Source organism: Agelaius phoeniceus, chromosome 3, assembly GCF_051311805.1.
Source record: "Agelaius phoeniceus isolate bAgePho1 chromosome 3, bAgePho1.hap1, whole genome shotgun sequence".
In the NCBI taxonomy this organism is placed as follows: domain Eukaryota; kingdom Metazoa; phylum Chordata; class Aves; order Passeriformes; family Icteridae; genus Agelaius; species Agelaius phoeniceus.
The window spans coordinates 90484494-90499503 of record NC_135267.1 but is presented as its reverse complement, the minus strand read 5'-3'; the positions used below and the strand labels follow the sequence as shown (position 1 = coordinate 90499503).

The window sequence follows — 15010 nt, the reverse complement described above, 5'->3', positions numbered from 1 at the left end:
AGTCTGGGGTAGACTTGATGATCTTAAAGGTCTCTTCCAACCTAGTGATTTGGTGTGATTCTGTGTATTCACTGTTTATTCACTTCTTGTAAATGTGAATCAGAGTCTCTTGAAGATCAGGAGTAAGAGTAGCCCCTCTGCTCTGGGGAACTGTCCACTAGAGACTGGAGCAGCAATGTTCTGCAATAATCCTCTCTTATGAGTTTCCTTGCTATTTCCCTACTCATGCCTCTAGGGTCAAGGTTGATCTTTCCATCCCACTTCCTCATGTCCTCTGTGGTCACACAGGGTGGCCTGTGCTGTTTATGCTTACTTCTAATAGTTGGAACACTGGTCCATGTAGGTGGGGAATAGGATGCATAAAGCCTTCCTTGTCCACAGCCAAGATACAGGCCTGTAGTGAGGAAGGGGCATTTTGTTTGTATTATGGGAGTTGGCCAATTTGTCCGCCATTTGTCCCTCTCAATCTTTCCAGGTCATTACTGCCAATGAGCTGGTGTATGATAATGGTGCATCCCATTCCACCACATGGGTTGTGTACACTTGTCTTCATCTGGGTCTTTGGATAACTGCTTGTTGTTATCATCCACACCACCGTAAATCATCATAAATCCATATCATCATAAATCTTCTCCAGCACGTCTAATTGCCTCAGATACTGGACCATGGACCTCTATCCATGACAGTCCACTTGCCTGGGTGGCATAATGTGTTCCTTAAAGGAATAACTTTCCTTCATACCTGGAGTCACTTCCAGAGGCTGAGGGCTTGTGCCCCTTTTCCAGTTCCTTGGTTAATGCCTACCTCTGTAGAATGGGATGCCAGCTGTTTGGCTTCTCTATCCTCTAATTCCAGTTTACTGGGCCTGTTATTTCAGCATTGGAGCAACCAGGTGATACCCTTGCCTGGATGATGGTTGGAATCTTTTTGCATATGTCACAGCTTACTCAAAGATAGGGATCAGATGATTAACTATATCTTTTATTTGTTTGTGGCCTCTTCCCCTACCTCTTCTCATTATAGCCCTGCTGCTTCATCCCTCACTAAATGAGCTCACCTTTGCATATCTCTCTCCTTATGTATAGCAGGGGCTGATACAGGCACGATTTGGTGCTTTGGTTCAACCACAGTGCCTGTCTCTGGGGTTGGAGTAGCCCCTGTGCCCATCATTTTCCCATCACATCCAGAGGCCTTTTTTTCCCTCAGGGGTACTGTACAGTCCTGAGCATGGCTCAGTAGGCCTGGGTCAGGCTGCAGCACGGTGCTATGGGTTTTGCATCTCTGGAATTTCCAAGGTGGCAGCGTAGTTTCTCCCAATATTTAACTAGTCTTTCCAGATTTTGTACTTGTTCAGGGCTGAAGTTCCAAAGCACTGGAGATACCCATTGTCCTAGGCACTTGCCCATACTATCCCCCACACCTTGCCACTTATCACTATCCTGCCTCAGAGCAGATCCCTGTGGGTGGCATTCTGAAAGAATTGTTGATCCTATAACAAGACCTTGAACACATTCAGAAGACACAGCAATAAGAATGCTGGTTTGAACATCCCAAGGATATTAAAAATTCCCAAGTGCTGTTTTAATTGGCCTAGAGGAGAATATCTGTCTCCCTCATGGATTGGGTCTCTGAGAAGAGTTAAAAGTTGTAATTATTAGTAGTTTCCTATAGATGGCTCCCAAAGTCTGGAGATGTGGGCAGTGCTGAGTACAAATACCAGATCAGTTTCACGAGTGGCAATTCTGTCATATTATGAGACCGCGTTACAGAGTACAACAACATAACCTTACCCTGTTCCCATGGGTGACAAATAGCTCAAGGGAGCAATATGTACAAATCAAGTATTTTAGAATGCAACTTTACAAACAGGGACACCACACCAACTTGGGGAGCAAATACATCACCACTGTGACCCGTGATTAATGTAATGAGTACTTACAAGAAATTTCTTCTGATATGTTCTAGTCAGATTTGTCATTATCTCAACCCATTGTGCCCTGTGTTGGGCACCAGAAATATGTCATGATTTAACCCCATCCAGCAACTGTGTGCCACACAGCTGCTCACTCACTACCCTGACCCAGTCTGATGGAGGAGAGAATTCAGAAGAATAAAAGTGAGAAAACTTAAGGGTTCTGATAAAGACAGTTTAAAGGGACAGAAAAGGAAGAAAATCATAATAATGAAAGAATTAAAAAGAACTGAGGCACAATGTAGTTGCTTATGACTTGCTGACCAATGCCCAGCCAGTTCCCAAGTGGTAGCCCTGGCCAGCTTTCCTCCCAGTTTATATATTAAGCATGATGTCATATAGTATGGAATATCCCTTTGGCTAGTTTGGGCCAGCTGTCCTGGCTGTGTCCCTCACGACTTCTTGTGCCCCTCCCACCTCCTGGCAGAGTATGAGAGCTGTCAAATCCTTGACTTAGTATAGCTAACAGTACTTAGCAACAGCTAAAAACCTCAGTGAGTTATCAACATTACTCTCATACTGTATCCAAACCACAACTCTGAACCAGCTACTAGGAAGACAATTAACTCTATCCCAGCTCAAGTCAGGACAGCTCTGACCTTTATGACAGTCATTAAATAAATATTTCTGCCTGCTAAATGTAAATCTAAATTAAGAGGAGCATGCATTTCATGTAAAGTAGCTGCCTATTTCCCCTTTATGATACAGTACAAAACAATGAATATCTATACCTGAGCAAGAACTATTTGTCAATTTTTAAGTAGATCTTTGGAGAAAATCAGCAGTTGGAGTTGTTTGTCTTTTAAATGCAAACACAAGCTTGTGCACAGCTAAATTTAAAGCTCTTTCCTATATGGCTTATCTAATACTGAAGAGTCTTCACTGTGTAGCTGGGGCAGAAAGGATATTGAGCATGAGTTTTTCTTGCACGTCAGAGGACATGACTTTTGCCTTCATTCCTCTATACCTCAAAAGGATAGATGTTTTTGGTTTCCTGAGTCTGAATTGTTGCCTGTATATGAGATAAGGACTTCAAGTAAGATTTCACTCTTGTAGAAAACATTAGAGAAAAATACAGGTTGTAACTTCAGAGAAGTAAGCTTTGGGCTGAATTTTTGCTCTGGAATGTCAGCTTTTGTTGGAGACTTGTTTCCCTGAACTCTCTTGAAAATGACTCAGCTATTGATCTAAGACTAGAGATGAACAATGTGCACTGGAGAGATAGTTGGAGTCTCTGCTTTGGTAGTGTATTGCTCAGATTCAACTTCTTCTTTGCCAGAGAGGGGCAAAGGCCAGTAATTTCTTCCTATAAAGAAATTTCTCCTCTGTAAAGGCATTCCAAAAGCCTTTGAGCCTTGGTGATTATTGGTCCTGCCAGGCAGTAGATTTTTAAAAAAAAAATTGATTATTATTGCTTTCTTTTGTTCCAGCCTTTTCCAGGGTTGGAAAGACTACAAGGAGAAGAGAATTCTAGGGTTTGGTCTGAGTAATATATGGTGTTTTAAAGAATGGTCTGTGGAGCATGGGCAAGAACTAAGGCTTTCTCCATTTTCAAGAAAATTTTGGGAATTAAAATAGACACGGTCTTCCTGATTTTGAGAGTTTCAACTAATAATTTTATGTGGGGTAAATATTTTCACCACAAGGAAATTAATGTTTTCTCAAACTAATCTGTTATTCAATTAAATTTCATACAAAAATGAGATCTTTGGAAAATAAATCTCAAGACTGAAGGGTTCTGAATTTTTGAGTTTATGCTGATTAAAGCCATGACTGAATTACTGTCTTGCAGGTGGGTGCTTCATCTGTTCTGCTGACTGTGTTTTATCTTGAGACTAAATCTTTCTCCACAAAGATGTTTGGGGCTTAATGCCTTAACTCCCTCAGAAATGTTGAGATGGTTTGACTAAGAGGAAGGACGACGAAGTCTTAGTTAAAAACTTGAGCAGTGGAAGGGTGTACATGCTTAAAATTTGTGATAGGAGTGAGTGGTCAGTTAGCCCAAGGGCAGGCCTTAGCAGTAGATGGATCCTGGTAGGCTGGACCAGTGTTGTGATGTAACCACAGGAGGTGTAATCCAGTACCTGGGTGTTCTGGTTTGAAAGCAAAACCAGTGAGAGACTCCAAGTCAAATACAATTTATTAGGAAAAGGGAAAAGAAAACCAAAATACATGCAATAATACAAAAGCAAAAAACACTGACAAAGTCAGAATACAACCTGACACCCCGTTGGTCAGGGTGTTGGTGGCAGTCCAGTTGGATTGGTGGCTGCAGTCCTCCTGGAGTGGCAAATGTGGTTCTGTTGGAGCAGTGGTCCTGTAGAAAGGGTGTAATCTTCCTCTGAAGATCCAGTGGAAAAGATACCCATTCATCTGGGAATCCAGTGGAAAGACTGACTGTTGTGTCCCAAACCTTAGGTTATATCCAGGTGGGGATTCTTAGCTCCTCCCCTCTGGGTGGAGCATCTCACAATTGGCTGTTATCATTCTGCGAGTCATGTGGTGAGTCCATTAAACAGAAATGGCCCCTGAAGGGAGTTATCTCTGAGTCATGGGGAAAGGCATTGATGGGCCCATTAACAGCAGATAAGGAAGATGAGCCCCTCCTGGTTTTCAGCAGCTCTTGAGGATGGGAATAGAATACATCTTTATATTGTAACCTAGGACACTGGAATAAAGTCACCTTGTCCCTCTATACAGCCAGGCTGATGACTATCAAGGAATGAGCTTTGCCAAAGAGAGCCCAGGGATGGGTCCTGATGGTGAAGCAGGACAAATGTGTTGAACATTAGAGAGCAGTGTGTCTGAAGGGGGGAAAGTTTGGTACCTGTCAGAAAAGGTGTATCAGCATTCTGGGAGAAGTGATGGTTCTCCTCTATTCGGAGCTCATGAGGCTGCGTTGGGAACGCAGCGTGGGCTGCTCACCTCCCAGTACAAGAAAGGCACAGACATGGAGAAGCACTCTGTTACTGGGGGCCAGAGCCCATGATGGGTGAGAAGGGGGAGATAGGAGTTTGTTCAGTGTGGAGGGGGAAAGGCCAAGCTGTCTTCCAACAATTTCTCTGAAGTTGCAACCTCATGGGAGGGATAGAGAAGGTAACGCGGTGTTCCTCCAGGAGATGTGTGGTGAAAGCCTGTGAGTCAAAGGACACAAGTTGATTCCCAGACTTACTGATAGCAAGTCAATCTCTGCATCCTTTATTTGCAATATTAAATGGGATATTTAGAATATTAAGATCCTAGTCTTGAGTAGTGTGGTTTTCTTATTTTCTGGTTTGTTATAACTTGTAAAAAAGTGAACCTACTTATGAAGCAAGTAAAACTAAGGTGTGACACTTGCCTTTGGTGGTGGTTTTTTTAAATTGTGTTTTGTTTTACAGCTATAAAACACAACACAATACTGAGCTCACAGGCCTTTGCAAGTACATAGGTTTTGATCTTTTTTCTCACTCAGTCACATTATGTCTTCCACATTTTTGATGGTAAAAATGCAATGACATACTTAATACAATAAAAGGAATTTCATAGAAGGTGTGAAGTATTGGAGAGTATCTGGCATTTTGGCAGCATTTCAGTCCTGTATGACAGTTTTACTGGTAAGAATGTTTTGTGTGTTTTTAAAATAGTTTTATATTGTGTGTAATTGTGAATAAGTGATTGTGAGATACAAGAATCCTTTCACAAGTCTCTTTTACTGATGTTACTTGCACTATTAAACTATCTGGAACTTGTTCAGCTCTTAACTGAGAATATTGGTTGCTGAGAACTCTGTTTTGTGGTGGTATGTTGCACTCTCTTGTTTACCCTCTGACACACATTAATTTTGTTTGTTTTCAAAGCAAAATCAGATGTTCTGAGAGAAGAGGTTGTGCAGAGTTTTGAGTAGGTATTGCAGTGATATGGATACACTTGGTGTGTCCTTTCCATTGATTCACAGTGTTACAAAAAACTGCTGAGCAAGCTGTTGGGATCTTCAGCATTGCATGGAGATCATTGTAGCAGAGAGGTAGTATGAAGTTTGGTTTATCTGTGTGTGGTCCGCTGTATACTTGTTTAGGTGAGGAGAATGGTGGGAGTAAGGATTAATTAATCTCTTCCTGGCCTGGCAACAAATTCTTAAACTAGAGTTAGTTTAAGTTTATCATCACTCTGTAGATTCTGTAGGTGGGTACTACTGTGTCAGAGATGAATGATTGTTCAGGATCAGTCATGGCAGAATTCTTGCCAATTCTTTTTGGATGAAATTTGCTGTAATTTTCACAATTTAAATCCTTAATAATTTAAGGATTTCATAGGGTGACGACTTTTATCGTGGTCTGAAGTTGTGATATGTGAGTTTCTGAGATTAAAGACTGTATTCTCTACTGACTTTGTAAAGGGCAAGTTAATTTTTTTCAGGTCTATGTAGGACACTTGAGTCTAGTACAGGAGAGGAAATCAGAAGTATTCTAAAGCTTCAATGTAGATTATTTTACCACATTTTACCTGTGAGCTTCTATTCAGGAGATAGTCTCCAAATACTGAAGAACTTCTAACTTCCTGTGGGTTGTTAACTTCCCTTAGCTCATATCTCTTGTAATTGAGTAAAATTTGTAATTGATTAAGTTTGTGAATTTAAGTTTATTGGAATAAATTCTGAACTTAAAATCTCATGTAAGCACATAAAAGTCTTTCAGGGATGGCTGAGAGTTGAGGTTGTTCAGCCTGGAGAAGCCTGGGCAGATCTTATAGAGGCCTTTAAGTCCCTTAAGACAGCATACAAGAAGGCTGCAGAGGGCCTGTTGGCCAAGTATCGTGATAGGACAAGGGAAATGGCTTCAAACTGTAAGAGGGTAGGTTTGGATTTGAGATTAATTAATTCTTTACTGTGAGTGTGAGACATTGGAAGATGTTGCCCAGAGAAGCTGTAGATGCCCCATCCCTGGAAGTGTTCAAGGCCAGGTTGGAGGGAGCTTTGTGCAGTCTGGTCTAGTGGAAGCTGTCCTTGCCCATGGGGAGAGGGGTTGGAAGAAGATGATCTTTAAAGTTTTTTCCAGTTCAAACCATTCTGTGATTCTCTAGTAAATATTGAAATGTTGTTTTATGTTGTTAATTTGTTGAAAGATTGCTGTGAGAGGTTTTCTTGTATTTAAGTGGGAATTACTGCCTTGATTCCTTTGGCAGATGGTCTTTGTTCCCCTATGGTCACTTTTACCATGCCTTACAAGAGTACAGAAGTAGCATGGCACATGCAAAGCTAGCAAGACCAGTCCATTCTGATTTATGAACATGAATTGATTTTCTTCATGCCACAGTAAAACTAGAAAGTAGGAGTTGATATAGTTGTTGTTTTTCCATCATAAATTTGTCTCTGCAGAGGATGACAAAATCAGCAGGGCTGCAAAGGTATGTGAACTACTCTGCCTCCGTATGAGGATTGTTTAATTTTTATGAAGTAGCTCTTCAAAAAAGACAGCACCCCAACAAAAAATGCTAAAAATGCATACAGAGGTTTGTAAATTCACACTTCATTCATTGTCATGTATTGATTTTTTTTTTCCTCCAATATAGTTGTTGACTTTTGCATGCATGCATGCTTTATCACTTCTTTTATGAAGAAGAAACACAGGAAGTGGACAACAAACCTTTTATGGAATGGTGGTTTTATAAATAAGACTTCTTCTCTCTGTTTTCCAGGTTCAATATTGCATAAACATGGGTGCATTTTTGGATAAACCAAAAACTGAAAAACACAATGCTCATGGTGCAGGGAATGGCTTGCGTTACGGCCTCAGCAGTATGCAGGGATGGAGAGTGGAAATGGAAGATGCTCACACAGCTGTTGTGGGTATTCCCCATGGCTTGGAGGACTGGTCCTTTTTTGCTGTCTATGATGGTCACGCGGGATCTCGTGTTGCAAATTACTGCTCCACACACTTATTAGAACACATCACTAACAATGAAGACTTTAGGGCAACAGAAAAACCTGGATCTGCTCTTGAACCTTCAGTGGAAAATGTCAAGAGTGGAATCAGAACTGGCTTTTTGAAAATTGATGAGTATATGCGCAATTTCGCAGACCTCAGAAATGGCATGGACAGAAGTGGCTCAACAGCAGTGGGAGTTATGATTTCACCTGAGCATGTATACTTTATCAACTGTGGTGATTCACGTGCTGTTCTCTATAGGAATGGACAAGTCTGTTTTTCAACACAGGATCACAAACCTTGCAACCCAAGGGAGAAAGAGAGAATCCAGAATGCAGGAGGCAGTGTAATGATTCAGCGTGTTAATGGTTCGTTGGCAGTTTCTCGAGCACTGGGGGACTATGACTACAAATGTGTTGACGGTAAAGGCCCCACAGAACAACTTGTTTCTCCAGAGCCTGAGGTGTGTGAAATTTTAAGGGCAGAAGAAGATGAGTTTATCATCCTGGCTTGTGATGGCATCTGGGATGTAATGAGCAATGAAGAGCTCTGTGAATATGTAAAGTCTAGACTTGAAGTATCAGATGACCTGGAAACAGTGTGCAATTGGGTAGTGGACACTTGTTTACATAAGGTATGTAAGTGTTTTCTCCAAACAGCTGTCTAAAATCATCTTCTGGTTAGATGGGTACAGTGTTAACAGCTGTTCCTGGCCTACTGTTGCCCTTCTCCAACTTTTTCCTCAAAGTTCTGTACTCATTTGACTGTATAGAAGAATATACAGCCTCACCGTATATGCTTAGAAAGGTGATAGCAATTGCAAAAATAAAGGCTGTTTTTTCCCCCAGGTAATGCTTGCATATAGTTCCAGTTCTAAACATTGATTCTAAATACAAAATTTGTAAAATTAATCTATTCTGAGCAAGATACTTTGTGGGGTTTTTTGTTCTTTGAAGATGGGTAGTGTTTGTATCCTTTGCATAAAACCAGTGTTGGCACCATCTCCTCTTCAAGGTGTTGTTTGTCTGTCACCTGTGCCCTCAACTTATTGTAGCTTAGATGGAGTAACACCACCTTTGCATCTGAGCTTGCTTCCACTCCTCAAATTTAGTTTGTTTGGAGCAAGTACTAGTGGTCTACATATGTTAAATAGGTACTCCATTTCCAACATTCCGTGAAAAGTGCAACTCCTGCTAGTACAAACAGAGTTCCTTTGTTAAGCCACAGACTAAACATGCAATTTTGAGGAATATACTGAAATTCACAACTGTAACTCTGAAGGGTAAGTTGTGTGTTTTTTCCAGAAATAGGGTTGTATTCTGGCATATACCACACAGTGTATGATTGGTTTAAATGCTGTTTAAATTGGTTTAAATTGATTTTCTGACCAAGAACTCAACCAGCCTTGTTAAAGGGTGGTCACTCTCAGATTCTTTCCGTAAAACTGAGTGCTGGCCACATGTTTATTTTCCAAAGTCAGATCCTGGATCTCTAACAACCAGGCTGTGGATTATACCACATAATACTAAGTGATAGGTGTCCTCATATGCTTGGTACAAAAGGGAATATAGGCTAACTCCTAAGCAGTATTTCTAAAGGAATGCATTCTAATGTCAAATTCTTAATTGTTTCAGGAGAAGGATTTGTTGTGATAGATGATTAGAACTATCCAGTAGCTTGGGTGAACACAGCAACAGTATGCAGTGACTAATGGCACTTAATATTCTACACAAAAAAAGTGAAGTTGAGATTTGATTTTCAAACCAACCAGTGGTTTAAATTATGATTCTACTGGATCCCCTTGTAAGAGACTTAGAATTGTGTTTTTAAATTTGGCTGTGAATTACAATTTTGAAAATTTAATATGTGCAGGAGAATGGTATCAGTGTGCTGGTAAAGAACTGGCATTAAATTAGTATCTAAAAAAGCCATTGAGTGGTATTTCTGAGCACGTGATAATCTGTAAGGTCAGCTTGGCCATACAGAACAATTATGTTTTATACTTGCTTCAAGGTGCTGTGTGACACAGGTGCATTCTAATAAACAGACTTGTAATGCATGTAATGGCTTACATGAATACCCTGCAACTAAAAATTAATTGCTTGAGCTAAGCTATGCTAATGGTATAGGGGAGCATTCTGTGTTTCATTTTGCAGCAGGAGTTGTTTTACAATTTGGCTTAAGGTAACATTATACAAGTATCTAATTTCTGGCCTGTTTTATTGATACTATTTTTAAATGGCTGACATGTAGATAAGTCCATTAATTATTTAGATTTGAATACTAAGAATATACAGTCAAAATCAGTCAAATTAATTCTAGTGAGAGGTGTGGTTGGGACACTGAGAGGTTCTTATTGATGAAAATACAGGATTTTTTCAGGGTGTTTTTTTCCAGGTTTGTCTGTAGCACTATATTTGGAAAAAGTACAAATGTGATTAGAGTAGAAAGATGAAGAATAAGACTAAAGATACTAATTTCTCTTTCTTTTTTGTCATATAGGGGAGTCGTGATAACATGAGTATTGTATTAGTTTGTTTTTCAAATGCTCCTAAGGTCTCAGAGGAGGCAGTGAAAAAAGATGCTGAGTTGGATAAGTACTTGGAATCACGGGTTGAAGGTAAGAAATCTGCTTAGTTCACTAGATAGTGAACAAATCTCAGTTTGATTGTCATAGTGAGCACAGTGTCATAACTATCTTGAGCATGAAGACAAAAACCATGAAAGACATTATGCCACTTTTATGTTAGGTTAAATTCAGACCTGGTTATAACTTTGAACTTATGTATGTCAGGAAGAATGTTTTAGACCATGTGCTTAGTTTATCCTGGTATTCTGCAAACATTTTCTTAATGTGAGCTCTAAGTTTTTAGTGCTGTCTTTGTAAGTTAAAATGCAACTACTGATCTTGCAGAGTGTTGTATCAGCTCAGTAAATTGTGATCTTGCTATTGTCCTGCTTATGAAATATTAAAAGGAATGTACTGTTTGTACTATTTCTTCCCCTTTTCTGTGCAAGTTTTTGACAGAAAGAAAAAGCTGTATTTGGTTTTTGTGTCAGTGTCCCAGTAATCCAAATACTTGGTGTAGCCACCCTAAATTTTAATATGTATGCATGATGGTCTTCAGGTATGAGTTATCTCTGAGCACACAGCTGTTGTGTGTGGTGTCTTTTCCTCTTGTTTAAATGGGATCTAAATTGAACTGGGTTGTATATTTGTAATTTCTCCTGAGATTAGAGAGCCCTAGTGGTCACTCTAAATGCTAACTCTAGGCCTGTTTCTTGGAATTTGGCTTCCATCCCAGGTTTCCTAGATGACACTAGTTAAGATAAATACCTGTTATCTTCTGTGTCAGAGTAGAGTACATGAGCTGTTAATAGGCTCTGGGAGAGAGCCAGGAGCAGTTGCCTTCACTGGCAGCAGTCAGGTGTGCACAGTGGTTACAGGTTAGTATTCCCAGCTGCTTGGTGGCTGCTCTCTGTTAGCAAATAGGTGAAAAATATATGGAACTGCAGTGGATTTTATTGTTTTTATAAGTGAATGTTAAGATTAATAGAAAAGCTGTCAAATAACTTGTGATCAGAGTGTCTGGATTAACTAATCATTAACTGATTTTTAGCTCTGTTATCACATTTAACTAAATAATAGATATACAAAAAAAAAGAGTTGAGAGTTTGTAGTCCAAAGTGATGTGGGGTCATTTCAAATATAACTCAAAATGATTGTTTAGCTTAAGTGCCACAGAGAAATTAATTGCTCCAAAGCTTGAACTTCTGTTGCTTCAGGTCTAGATTTTTTTCCCTGCTTGAGTTCCCTGTGTCATTCTTTGTTTTGCTAATTGGAGGGAGTTCAAGGCCTTTAAAAGGCAAGTATTTAGCAAGAAATGACAGTTAGCATGTTTGAGAAATTCTGACAAGGAGTGGAGAAAGTAAATGTAACAGACTTCAGAAGAACTTGAAATATCTATCTGATTTTTAACAAGTTTTTGCATTCATACATTCTATGAAATTGTAATTTTGATACAGTCTCCTTAATTAAAAGGAAAAAAAAATTGTGGGGCTGCAGTTTACCTTACACATGCCTTGAATATTATTAGTTCAGAAAGAATAAAGGCCTTAGCAAAATGTTTCAAACCACTAAGCAGCATGAGGAAAATTGTTTAGAAATATGTTGGAATTTTTAAAAACAGTATCTGATTTAAAGGTTTAAGTAGTGAGCAGGAATACTTTTGACTTTAAAAAACCCCATGAGGACAAGAGTATCCTCTCAAGTGTTGGAGTTGGTAAAAATTTTGGAAGGTGGAGTTTCTTTTTGGTTAAGACAATTGCCTTAATCAGTTTTGTTTTTATCTTTTAACTTAGTGTAGAAAATAGTGTATAAAGGAATTGTGCCTGAAAGTTTTAAACTGTCTGCAACTCTAAAAACATAAAGCCTGATTGATATGTTGTGACACTGATAATATGGATTTGTTTAAAATGCCTTTTTAGAGGCTGACTATTCCTCTCAAAAAGCAAATAATGGTGTTTGAGCACAATTTAACAAGAACAAAATTTAAAAAATTTATTAATGAGTTAGCAGCTCACAAGTTATATGCAGTTGGCTGATAGCCAGTAACAATTATATTTATACCTGTAGTAAAAGCATTCTGAAAAATATAAGTTTGTCTTGGAACTACCAAGCTGCAAAGATAGATGTTGTCAAAAATGTAAACTATGAGTTCTCTTGGATACCCTCCACTTTGACTAAGTGACTAATACAAATCAGGGCAACCTTAGAACTTAGTATAGAGTCCTCTGGGACTTCCTGAAGTAATTTTAGTTTGATCACTGGTGTTTGTTCTTAATGAATACACACTGTTCTGTTTCTGCTCTCTTGTGGGCCTTAAATATCAGGCTGACTGTACAAACCCGTCAAACATTTTAGGCAACAGGGTTTTTTCACTACTATACTTGGGCATTTTAAGCTCTGGCTCAGGGAGAATAGCAGTGTTTAAGGCATGCTTTTGTTAGATTTAAAAAAGTAGAAAAAAAGTTGAAAATTAGTTTAATACTTGCACATGTAACATTTGTGCTCTGTACATTCTGTAAGTGGAATGCTGACATTTTGTATATTTGTATAATGAGCTGAGTTAGTAGTTCCCCAAAATCTTTCCAGAGTTCTTAAAAGAGAATTATTGTCTTAATACCTCGAGATACTTTTTTATTTTAACAGATTGATTAAAAACAAGCTCAGCAAGTCATTGTTTACAGAGATTTCCAGTGGAAGAAATATGTACCCGTGCTCTGTTGCTAGTTGGGGTTTTGAGGTTGACGGAATGTGAATGACTGCATTCCAAAGCTGCCACTTGTAGGCTATACTGAAATGCTTAATGAGGTTAAGCTTGTGCCTGAGTCATTTATGACTCTGAGCACAGCCCTGTTTCTCATTTGAGTCATTTAATTGATCCATCTCTAAAGCACAGTCACAGAATTACAGGCTGGTTTGGGTTGAAAGGGACTTTAAAGATCATCTAGTTCCAGTGGCTCTGCCCTGGATGGGGCACCTTCCACAGGTGTTTGGGGCAGTTGTGAGGTTATGCTAGGTCACTTTTTTCTTACTGCCGCTTGCAAATACTTTCTGCTCTCTTTTTAAGAGATCCAAAGTTTGGTCCCACAAAGTGAAAACCAGGTACAGAAGTCAGTTCAGTTCTCTGATATGTTTCAGTTTATTTGAAAGGGTGTTATCAGAATTGCAGTTAATAACAGACAAACCACAGAACTCCACGAAACCCAAGAAACCATTAACCCCACAAATCATAAGTAGGAGCACATGATCTGTGTAGGCTTAAACAGTCTCACTGATATACTCAGTTTATCCCCTAAGTTGGATGATGCATTTTACATATGTGGAATATACTGTATATAAAACTCATTTGTCATAATCTGATAGCTGGGCATGAAAGGAGGTGCTTCTACATGGAGAACTTGTAATGCCTATCTGTGAATGAAGTGTTAGGCTTTTAGTGAAAAGTGCTTCAGAGATGAAGTAGTAGACTTTGATGTGGACTTTGATGAATATTCATATTTAATAATATCAGGAATTATTCTTTAAGTATCTGAATTATATTAGCAATGCAAGGCTAACTGTAAGGTTACTCTTAACATCACAGAGGTTAAGCTGAAAATTGTAAATAGCCATAAATCTGTTTCTGAAAAAATTTGGTTTCTTTCTCTGGTGTCCTTTGTCAAGCACACACACAGTGTGTACCTGCTAACTGATGTGTAATGACAGTGGGTCATGCATGCTCATTTGCTTTATTCTCAATTTTCTGTTAGGAAGCTTTTTTATTTTTTAAGAGAGGAACCAAGTTCTGGATAAAATTACTCACTCTAATACCAGGAAAATAAAAAGATAATGATTAGTTCATCCAGAATTCTTGGTTTGCCACCTTGTAGAAATGGAGAGAAATGCTTATGGTTCAGTTCAGCGCTCCCTGAGAAGTTGTTATGCAGCATAAATGTATATGTTTCTAGCACCAAGAAACATACAGCAATCTTTAGCTGTGTCATTCCTTTTTAAGAAGATATAAAACCCTTATGCTTGCGATAAATATTTAGAAATTTCTTGGATTTTTAGTTTTTCTTATTACTAATTTTTGCTATTTGTCTACTTTTCCTGTGTATAGAACCAGATTTGTTCTTGGTATAAAAAGCATATTTTCATTAGAAATGTTTCCTGTCAAATGTATCTCAGCAAAATTATATTATAACAGTACAATTACTTCTAACTAAGTAGAACTGAACAAAAGGATGCAGTTTATAAGAGGAGTTGTGGCTAATTTGTGTGAGCATGTGTGGAAGAAGTGATCAAAATCCTAAGATTTTGGCATACTTACTCAGCTATCACTTCCTTTGCTAGCCATGATTTATCCTTAATGGATGGATGGATGGATGATAATACACATCCAAGTTTCATGGAACAGTCTTTAATTTTAATCACTTCTAGTAGTAGTGCAGTTATCTTATTCTTTGCAAAAATTGTATGGTGCTGGCTTAAAATTGGGACACAGAGGCTTAATAGTGCCTTATTTGTTAGAAGGTAATGTAATTATCCTACAAGTGATTGCTTTGAGGGGTTACAGATGTGCCCCAT

The 15010-nt window shown here is 38.8% G+C and overlaps 1 protein-coding gene across 3 annotated transcripts in view; it reads left to right on the top strand.

The window, feature by feature from the left end:
• PPM1B (protein phosphatase, Mg2+/Mn2+ dependent 1B) overlaps positions 1 to 15010 on the top strand; it is a 62031-nt gene that overhangs the window by 32847 nt on the left and 14174 nt on the right. For all 3 annotated transcript variants that reach the window (XM_054628708.2, XM_077175841.1, XM_054628707.2), the window contains exons 3-4: positions 7649 to 8512; positions 10381 to 10498. In XM_054628708.2, the coding sequence (XP_054484683.1) occupies positions 7667 to 8512; positions 10381 to 10498 (964 nt within the window). In that variant the 5' untranslated portion in view covers positions 7649 to 7666. The remainder of the gene's footprint in view (positions 1 to 7648; positions 8513 to 10380; positions 10499 to 15010) is intronic.